Source organism: Limulus polyphemus, unplaced genomic scaffold, assembly GCF_000517525.1.
Source record: "Limulus polyphemus unplaced genomic scaffold, Limulus_polyphemus-2.1.2 Scaffold7226, whole genome shotgun sequence".
Classification (NCBI taxonomy): domain Eukaryota; kingdom Metazoa; phylum Arthropoda; class Merostomata; order Xiphosura; family Limulidae; genus Limulus; species Limulus polyphemus.
In genome coordinates, this window is record NW_013672836.1 from 6442 (window position 1) to 18019 (window position 11578).

General features: G+C 32.2%; 1 protein-coding gene across 1 annotated transcript in view; it reads right to left on the reverse strand.

Annotated features, from left to right (window-relative positions):
- The window catches only part of LOC106474439 (ascorbate transporter, chloroplastic-like), a 13615-nt gene extending 5846 nt beyond the window's left edge, over positions 1-7769 (reverse strand). The window contains exons 1-5 of the mRNA XM_022402744.1: positions 7762-7769; positions 6203-6257; positions 5737-5828; positions 2597-2756; positions 1935-2047 (exon numbers count right to left, since the gene is read on the reverse strand). Coding sequence (XP_022258452.1) covers positions 1935-2047; positions 2597-2756; positions 5737-5828; positions 6203-6209 — 372 coding nt within the window. The 5' untranslated portion in view covers positions 6210-6257; positions 7762-7769. The remainder of the gene's footprint in view (positions 1-1934; positions 2048-2596; positions 2757-5736; positions 5829-6202; positions 6258-7761) is intronic.
- Between the last annotated feature and the right edge of the window lie 3809 nt (positions 7770-11578).

Here is an 11578-nt window from a genome sequence, read left to right on the forward strand (position 1 = left end):
TCCAATAATACTCCTTTAACAAAGACAGAAGCAGGTATGGAGAGCACTGATTCTGATAACAAGACTTCATTCTGATCAAGTATAAAAATACTGCCCACACCAACTTAAAACATTTTAGGTCTAACAACAAGCAGCAAAGGTAAAAAACTATACTGACAAAGCTCTCTAGCTTTTTTGTAGAGGTTAAGATCTTAAAGTCAACTTGAATGAAGAGATTAACAGACTTTAGTATGTAAATAAATTAAATATTTTCTAAAAAAATGAGGAAATATACATCACTAAACCTGACACTCGGGCCGGCATGGCCAGGTGGTTAGGGCGCTCGACTCGTAATCTGAGGGTCGCGGGTTCGAATCCCCGTCACACCAAACATGCCAACCTCCACCTTTGCCTGGTCCCAAGTCCAGGATGAGAAAAGAGGAGGGTTGGGCATGGGGCTAGCAACTCCACCCCGTAAAAAACAAACTTCTACAAGTAACTGCAACAACACCTTCCGTTGGCGAGGTGTCGTTGTGGCCCTATGCTCCACTGGGTGTTTACAGGAATTAAAAAAAAAAATAACTGACACTCAAACCCAGCAAAATCAGAGCAGTTGGATTGCATTCAAGTATCTGAATGTTTGTAAACATCTTGAAAAAAGTTTTGGGAGCTAATTTTTCAAGCTATCTTAAATATGGAAGCTAACATTGTCTTGTAACAGTTAATGGTGTTATTACTGGAACTGAAGTAAATTATTAACTCTGCTGTTTTCCAGCCTACTGGCCAACTAGAACCACATTCTTCACAATACTCACTGTATCTACTTCATCAGTATTAATGTGTGTGTTTGAACTAACATTATCTACAACTAACACACTGCTGTTAGCCTGTGTATCTGCTAACTAGTATTGCAGTATTTGTAACTACTGCATTAAACAATCTATATGATGCCACCTTGTCTTTTTTTCCTTAGAAACTGTCCCCATTTCCACAGCTTTCCACTTTCATGTTCACTGTTATTCATGCTAGTGGTAAACACATTAGCCTACTGGAATATGGCCTTGTTTTAGTCCATTCTAACACATCAAATAAAGAAAGGAAATAAGAAAAAACATTCTAAATTATAATAGCTTTTCTCTGCACCATTTCCATCAAAACACAGTACTTCAAATGAAACCAGGTAACATTGTAATATCCTCTTTCTGCACACTTTCCAGTCTTTCTTAAAATAAGGGACAAAAATCTTCTACATGAAATTCAATATTTTTGGAGACAGGTATTATAATCTGGATATCTCTTAACATGCTAGTCAGACTACTTTTCTGAGGTCTTCAACTTTTTCTTCCACACACCCACTTCTTCCACCTCTGCACAACATCAACGTTCTTCCCACACAATAACCACGTGTATTATTTCAAATTTCTCGATATTAAAACATGTTTTTCAACTACCTCACCTGTCTGTCTGACCCAAAGTCTGTTATTGAATCAAAACATTTTAGATACTATCGGCTTTTAAGGATAAGTTAAGTGACGTTAGCAAATTTAACAAGTTTATAGGTCACGGCATTGTCAATCTCATTTATGAGTGAACTAGAAAGAAAAAGTGTGCAAACACTGCAGAGAAACCCTCCACTGTCACCGTAACCATATGAAAATCTTTGTATTTATCACATTTTGCTTTTCATCACCATGCCACGTATCTAAATTACCAAACTTTCTACAGACTTGATCTCTTCTTTGTCAACCATACATGAGCATGAAATATTATTTACATGCTGACCTTTTTCAGTTATTTAAATGTATTCATGGAAACATTGAAATATCTTTTCATGTCAATACAATCATAAAAGTCTTGCTTTGTGATTAAATCAGTAGATTAAAAAGGCATCATTGCACCTCATATTCTCCAAGAAAATCTATTAACCAAAACATTTCATTGATCAGTATACTTACCAGAGCAGCCACCGTTTGACCGAAAGTCCCTGCTGCAACCAAATACCCAAAAGCTCTTGACCGTTCATCAACAGGCACGGAATGTGCAAATATATGAAATATTGTTGGAAGACCTAAAAAAATGTTTTTTTATATCAAAAAAGCGTTTCTTTAAAACACCCCTAGGTGTATCATATTCTGTATCTATAACGTTTAGTCTTATTCCGACATCCCTTAGGACACCATACAAACTGATCTTACAATTATGATGGATAACATTATGCATTCTTTATAATATAAAACAAACTTGAATCTTACGAGAATATTGATTAACTTTTAAAGTATTTTGTAAACATTTCTATGACATGCAGATTTTCAAACAGTTAAGTTTTTCCCACATACTTCAAAACATTCCTGACCCAAGTCGTTTGTAAGTACATATTTGTAACACCATATCGTAATTATTAGAGACAAGGAAGATAATACGGAATATATGATTTTGAGCTTGGATTCTACATACTGAAAATAAATTGGCATAAATTCCCGTCATTATTCGTTATTCAGAATTTCTCTGAATGTTCTCTGCAAATACATACAACTATTGATATTGAAGTCGTGCTTACGAAAGCGATTTAAATAACCTTTAATTCCGAAACAATCAAACAAAATATTTTCGACCTAACCTAAGCCTTCTCCTAATCCAAGAAAAACTCTACAGGCCAGAAGAGCAGAGAGTGAAGAAGCAACAAAGGGTGTAATCACAGTCGAGAACGACCAAAGAAAAACAGCACACGTCATAACCGTTTTCCCTCCAAACTTTGAAGCTGCACTTGCTCCAATAATCTATAGGTAAAATGAAAAAAAAAAGGAACACATTCTGGTTGCAAATAAGATGTGGCAGCATGTCATCATGTAACATCTAAATTCAAACACAAATTACCCAGTCTCTTACATTATATCAAATGGCTTTTAAAACCAGTAATTCATTTACCATCATTATGAAAATGTGTTTCATTTAAGTTTCATAAGTTACTTTGTATTCAGGGGTTCCCAACCATGGGTGTGTGTGAAAGGTCTGCAAGGTCCATTTTCCCCCAAATGTTGCCAAAAGGAAATGCCTAATTTCCTAAAAGGAATTTCATTGACATTAAAATAGAAACAGTCTTTTGTTTTGATATTTGATGATTTAGGAAGAAAGAAATTAATTTACTCTAAATACGTACAAATCAAAAATTTTTAGTGGAGGTGAGCGAGGACCACAGAAGGTTGGGAACCACTACTTTATAAGCTGGGTTAAAAATACAAAACAAAGAACTCAACGACTTGTATAAATCTGAGTTCATGGTTAAAATGTCCGACCTTGATGCATGGTTCTATAGTCTGAATCTCGCTAAATGTCAGCAAAAACATACAACAAATATCAACTATGTTTTTTGGAATAGTTTTACTGCACATAAACTGTTTCTTTCAGAATAATTTATTTTTGCACACAATATTAAGGCCTGTGCTATACATTCCAATGATAACAGGATAAGAGTACACAAGTTTAAGATTTGGAAAAAGACATGCTAGGCTCCAGTTAAAGACAGTATTTTTAACAGGATGATTGACTCGTAGAATTAATTGCTTTCAGCAACAGTAGAAGCCAGCACTTCACAGGAGGTTAAGATGGGAATCAATCATTTCCTGGTATAAAAATGAGAGGTTTCAATTTTCAGTTTTTCAAAGGATAGCTGCGTAAAAGACAACCTAGAAAGGTCAAATGGCTCCTTGTTGTTTACAGGTCATGTTAATTTTATTTTAAATAGTTTTATTGCAGTTTTATTATTTTAAAGTACTTTTATTACATAAACTCTTAAGTCAAATAAACTAGTTTTATTTAGTATCTAAATCTATATATATGACAAATTTGGGTGCTACTATAGCATTCCATCTACAAAGATACTAACGTCATCATCATCACAGTTTTAATGATTCACTAAAACATAATTTCTTGCTAAGTAATTTATATCTATCCTCATTTTTGTTCAGCAAATAATAACAATTTAATAAGTTGTGTGTTCCAAAAGAGTACTATAAATTTAGGTTATAATTGTGCTAGATCTAATTGTTAGAATTTACTTCATTCCCATTATATTTGCCCCAAAACCGTTATGTGATGGTATTTGGTACTTTATTAGTTTAAAAACGTTATTTATAATAACTGACACCAAATAAATGAAAGTTAAAATGGTGACGATGATGATAGTATCTTTAAAGACCGCACATGCTATAGTAACACCCAAATTTGAATCACAAAAAGGGAACCTGAAATCAGCTACGTAAGATAATTGGTTTGGTTCACAATATAAACCAAAAATGACTTTTTTCATATATATTATATAATATATTATATTACTACTTTCCAAGCCTGTTGCTTATGATAACGCTTCTTTTTAAAATTTAAGGGACTGGAAATAAGTGATAGCACATAAAGCAAACAGCTTCATTTTATGTGTGTTGTACGTAAGTTCCATTTTATCTTTTCCTTGTGTTAGTATATCAATAATGGCTAAATTTTTGATATATATATGTAAATACAGATATATAAATATTACATTCCTGAAGAATTTCATCTGTTTAGTTCACTTTCCCAATCAGGAATGCATGGTCCATCCGTATTCCTTTAGTTATGACCAAATAAAGTGTTCATATTACAAAGATTAAAGAAAAAACAATTCACGAGGAAATGCAATTTTACAAGAGGGAATGTAATCTTTATTTTTATATTTATTTTATTATGAAGAATATTCTTCATTTAGGACTAAGCTAAATCTTCTAAGCTGGATGAACCTCGGGAGACATTATTGGGATTACAGCTGAAGGTGCCCAACTGATGAAAGAATGCATTCTGATCACTACCGGTACTTGTCATACAGCATTACGTAATCTGAATTAGACCATATTAGATGGATTATAAACCTATATATAGGTAGTGTACTTTGATTGGAAGGTAGTGATAATTTAATATATTGTTATTCAAATTATTACCATCAAATTTATTAATGCGTACAATTATAGATTTAATGATTTCAACAATTTATTTAAAACAAATTACTGTCAAAGTTTTTTTTTTTATAGGGTTTCATGCAATGCTACTCAAGGCCCATATGTGCTAACCATCCCTACTTTTGAAGTGATAGACTAGATGGAAGGCAGATAGTGAACACAATGCAACGCCAACTCTTGGGCTACTCTTTACCAACAAATAGTGGGATTGACCATCACATTATAATGCCCTCATGGTTAAAAGACTTAGTGTGATTGGTGACGAGTTTCAATCCTGCACCCTAACAACCAGGCCTATTTTTTAACAGATTATTAAATTGCAGGGTCAAGGTTAGCCCTACTAAGTCAACATCAGCAACCTGAAGAACACAGAACAATGTTCTGTTAAAACACCTTGTACAGTCTCTACAAAACTAATTTTTACTATGCTTATAAAGTATTGTCAGTCAATTTACTATTGTAATAGCACACGTTACTTCCGTACACAAGTATTTAAACTAACCCTTTACTTTTGGGGAAATCGCCATTCCCCCCTCTTAGTATTGGCCTCCGTGAACGCAACAGCCTCTCATTCCGTAAGTCAATCACCGCGTGAGAAAAATAACCATCTTAACTGTAGCCTAGGCGGTGATAATTTAATATGTTCATTCCAATCATTAATTGTGTTCTCTTGTCCTATTAAATACAACCATAGTATCACATTTTAACAGCTTGTATATCTACATATTGTTAGTATTCTTCAAATGAAAAAAAAACATTAATGATAATATCTTACCTGACTAGTTATATAACCAAAAGCAAAAGCACTCAAAATCCATCCTTGCCAGTAGAGATTCCACTTGTACTGATCCGTCATGGGAATGATGGCTATAGGCATGATAATTCTGTCAGCAGCATTAATGAAGTTTGCTAACGAGCACAGGGCAATAATGCCCGAAGTCTTTGCTAACATTTTATAGTTTTAAATCTTATACAGAGAAAAATTTAAACAAAGCTAAGTGGTGTGTATGGTAAGCTAATTTATGCTTATGTTTTGATTTTCAGAGTACACGTACTAAGGTTGAATTCTGCAATTTTACAGTACAATACATTATTCTGAAATACTCAACCACTGAGTTAGATTAAGAGGTTATGATGTTATTGTTGTTGTTGTTTCGGAATTAATAATGATTAAAAGAAACTTTTTCTACATATCCATATTTTAAAAATTTTCTCGTGAGACTATGTCATAAGATAATTACCATACATAAAGATCCATTTTTTTTTTTTACAAGTGACTCCTATTAGCAGTTGAGTCTGTTAGAAAAAAACAAAACAAAAATGATTTTTATAACAATTATATATGTTTAGTTTCAATGCATGCTAGTACAAAAAACAACAACATATTAAGCATGGTCAATGAAGAGAGTACGTCTTAGGATACAAGTAAAATACATACACTGTTATTAAATAATCTAACCTATGGACAACAAGGGACTACTTGATCCTTCGAGTCAGTTCTCGCAAACCCACTCGAGAAAATTAACAATTTGAAAAAAAAAAAACACTTTACTTTTCATAAAATAATCAATTCCTCCCCCTCAAACTCCCGTGGAATACTGGCTTATACTACTTCCAATGGCAACATGTTCCCCAAGTCAACCACTATGTTAGAAAAGTAAAACTATCTTAACTGGAGCCTAGCATGTCTTTTCTAAATATTAAACTAGTGACTTCTCATTGTTTTACCTTCAGAATATAATACAAAGATAAGAGGCCTTTGTACTATCAATCCCCCCCAGAAAATATTGGAAAACTCAATAAAATTAGAGACAGTAAATATAAGCTTTGGAAGGCCAAATCTACACTTGATCTTTAACAATTTTTCTGTTAACTACAAAGTCATAGAATGGTTTGCCTGATATTTCTCTTTCATTAGTTCAATATGAAAAAAAACACTACATAACCAATGAGCTTAAGTGCTGAAAGTCACGTTATCCAACAAAGAACCAATGAGCTTAAGTGCTGAAAGTCACGTTATCCAACAAAGAACCAATGAGCTTTAGTGCTAAAAGTCACGTTATCCAACAAAGAACCAATGAGCTTTAGTGCTGAAAGTCACGTTATCCAACAAAGAACCAATGAGCTTTAGTGCTAAAAGTCACGTTATCCAACAAAGAACCAATGAGTTTTAGTGGTGAAAGTCACGTTATCCAACAAAGAACCAATGAGCTTTAGTGCTGAAAGTCACGTTATCCAACAAAGAACCGAAACGTTTTGGTGTTGCAAATCAAGTATTTTCCACACAAAATACATCTTACTGTACGGGATACTAAGTCTTGAATGACCCTGTACAGGAAAAGTTTACTTTTGGAAGCAACTATAAAACAAGTTAACGAAATAAAAAAAATTTATGAAATAGTGACCACTTTAACATATTATCATTCACATTCGTAGAAAAAGTAGAAAATATACTTGTTAACGTTCGGGTCATACAAAATTAAGTTAACAAAAAGCGTTTTATTTACTTTACAAATATTGATAAGTTTTAGTCCCCCAAACCCTTCAAAACAAGGCTGTTATTCAAAGAGTATTATACCTACCATTACTATGGGAACTGGATTAACTTAAAAAGTTTACAATGCTGACAGTATCACAAACACAATATCTTGCCTCCAATTCTGCCTTTCATCACTTTTTAACAGATTATATGAATGTTTGAAGAGCCTGTATTATGCCTGATATAAAAGGAATAAAATTTAAACTTTGGTGAGAAAATGTAATTTACATGAAGGTTGTTGCGGGACGAGTAGGTACAGACCTTATACGGCCACATGTAGTTGTCTTCTCAAAGCCAAACAACTTTTCTGTTAATTAAAAACTCATGGAATTGTTTGCCTGATGATGTTCTTTCATATATTTGATGGATATATGGGACATTCTGTTGGGAAAAGTTATCCTTGTGAATGATTGACAAGACACTGAAGGTGTGGTCACAACAGACTGACTTGGCCTTGTTTGGCTGTTATATGATTGCAACAAAGCCTAATGGAGGATACTGATAATCAATCAGTGAAGGAATTGAAGTGAAAGTATTTAAGAATAAGGTGTTAATGCCAAAAGCTGGTGAAACAATGTAACAACATCTGCAGTATAGTGTGATTTTTTTTCTTCAAGAAATTAAACCTATTGATCTACAAATACATATGCAAAAAAAAAGTAAATCAAAATACCTAAACTGTAAATTATCACAATATGACTTGACATTAAGAAATCATAATACTAAACTAGATTTTCTGTTTCAAGAATAAATAAAACCAAAATTAACAGTAATAAATATTTCTTGCTTTTGAAGTTCATATGTCATGCTGCGTTGTAGTCAGTAGAGTGCGTAATTCTTCTCATGATTCATGGCATGCACACATTTTTACTGCCATCACAACAGTATACAAATTGCAATGTTAAGCATCCCTTTTGTGATGTCATTTGCATCTACTGACTGACAAACAACACACTACTGTATAGTGGTGTGAGTGGTTAAAACAGATGACCCCCCTCAGGCAGCCTTTGGCCCCCTTTTGGGGAAACAAATTACCAATTAGAGTCAGTTGGTGATGGTTGGAATATTTCAACAAAAAGAGATTCAAGATAAATTTTATAATTTCCAAAAAATTTTACACTGTGATTTCTGTCTTTTTATTTATAACAAACCTTTTCACAATAAATAACTTTCCATTTATTTTCTCCAAGGTTGAGTTTCAACAGCCTTATCTAAAGATTATCACTCCAATCTGATATTAAGGTTCCTAAAACAAATTGCTCCATATTAACGTTTTCTGGCACGTTACTCAGGATGATTTTTCAAGACATCCCACCAAAGTGATTTCAAAAATCCCCATTACACTCCACTCTAGAGAAGGTTTTCTCAAGTTATAAATCCCCACAAATAAAACTAATTAGCCATACACATATCTTAATTTTTCCAAATATTTTTTTTCTGGACATTTTTAGGACATTAATCTCCCAACTAAGAGATTTTCAGTACTTTGAAAAACATTTATCACATGAGATTACTTATCTCCCAATAACAAATTCTCACATTTTAACCCCTTTCACAATTTTCTCAAATTTTTAATGCATTCACACTTATGCACAAAAGTCCCAAAAATTGGTTCATAACTTTTGGATATAACTACATTCAATTTTAAAGTTAGAAACTGAAAACATGTATATATATATATATATAGGGTTTAAATGCATGTCACACACATAAGTTAAAACAGTATATAAACAACAATACATGTATATGTATATATTTGTGTGTGCATTAGTGTTTATATATATATATATATATACATACACACACACACATTTGTAGTGATGGTCTAGAGGGCATTTCAAATTTAATTATTAATGCCAATTTTATTTTGTGTAGGGGTGGGGGGATGTTTAGATACTTATTACCCAAAGAGAGATGGGAATTTAAAACCATTTGTAGGTAGTAATGTGATGAAATAGGTAAAATAACCAAGATATAGTTTCATATACTGTTAAGCTTCATGAACTTTCATGGCAATCAGGTGTTGTGTAAGTTTTGATCAATCAATGTATTTTTTCACAATAATTATGAATTAACATTTACATTTATAAAGATTACATTGGATTATTCGCTTAGTATAATGGACTTAAGATCCTAATCTCCTATGGCAACTAAACCTCACGAGATATTATTGAAAGTAGAATTAAAAATATTGTTATTACAATAGAAGTGGAGACCAATTCATACCTTAAACTAAAAAGCATTCTAATCATTGTAGGTTCGTTTTGCTGCAGGGGTGGGTGGGACAACTGCCCAGGGGCCCGGGCGAATGAAACCTGGTTATGCCGTAAAGCCCGCAAACCATCTTTATGCTATATCTTCATTTAATGATAAAAAACATAGTTTTTGGCTTTTATTTGCATATAGATGCTTGATACGTTAAGAATGACTGAAACAATAATTTGAGTAATAATTAATATGTATTTGTTACTTTATAGATTTAACAGATATTTTTTGTTACTTTATTAACATTTTTACACTTATACTGTGAGCTAAAAATGGCTGCTGCTATGATTTTGTCTGGTTTATGAGCTCGTTGCTGTCCTAATTTAGGATCTTCTTTTTGATAAATTCTTGAAAATGTTAAAAAGAGAGAGAGAAGGGGGGCCCGGCGAGGATGTTTGCCCCGGGGCCCGTGCTGGCTCTCTATATTCCTGTTTTGCTGTGTATCAAATTATGTAATTATATAATTTTTACTCAGTTGATAATGCAAGATAGCTTTAATAAATTTACTACCTAACTTAACCTATTTTTGTCTCATGGTCTAACCAATGCTTGAAATTTATTATTCAATAATTTTGTCAACTGTGTGGAAATGTATGGCAAAGTCACTCCTATTGTCAGAAAACTACATTTATAATAACATATTGATTACAAGTGATACGTTTAATGAAATAAAGCATAAACTTGTAATGACTATAGCAGATTAAATAATCATTATGATTATTTATGATTTTAATTATTAATAGATTGCAATATTTCAGTTTAGTTAAGTATAGTTTAATATTACAATATTTACGTTGTAGCCTTATATACTTATCACTTTTATGTATTTAAAGAGAGGATACAATAGTATGCGTACTAAAATATTTAAGTTATTATTAAATTCACACATATCTGTCGATGCGGCAATAGTGACAACGTGAGAGTGAGAGGGCGACCCACGCATTCTCGCATAGATTAACTTTTTAGATAACTTTTAATGTTTAAGATATTTGTTAGTGTGTGAATTAGGTAAATCACAATTTAATATATACACTAATACTTATTTTAGTAATTAATAACAGTAATTACAAATTGTTGACACTGTTATTGTTCACTAGCACTGACAGCGACAATTCAAAATTATTAACAAATACGCCGAAACGTTTGTGTGATGTATTACTATTAGTATCACTCAATTAAAAACAAGATCGGAGAGTTACGTCACAAACAGAAACAAATATATAATATCAATGAAAACATATCTTGGGGTAAAAATATAATGTCATAGGGAATCGTTGAAAATTAAAACTAAAAATATGCATAACAATTAATATACAAACCACTAGCGTAAAATTTGCCAGCACAGCTGTGAAACTTCTATAATCTCTGAAACAACTTCTACCCCCTAGTGGTTATTTCATTTTATTTATCAACGTTTTCGTACGGTACAACTTTCGTTAAGTATTTCAGTTTGTATTTATTAAAGCTTTATACTTTTAAAATTAAAAAAGATGCATATTTTGAAATTTTTTTAATAAGGAATATCAAAAATAACAACAACTTCTACCCCCTAGTGGTTATTTCATTTTATTTATCAACGTTTTCGTACGGAACAACTTTCGTTAAGTATTTCAGTCTGTATTTATTAAAGCTTTATACTTTTAAAATTAAAAAAATGCATATTTTGAAATTTTTTAATAAGGAATATTAAAAATAACATCACTCCATTATGTTTTGAGTTAAAATGAAGTTACCTAAACAATTATAAAATCCAATTTACGAAGTTTCCTGCATGTGAATTATTAGATATTGTTACGTCTCCGTTTGTTAATTG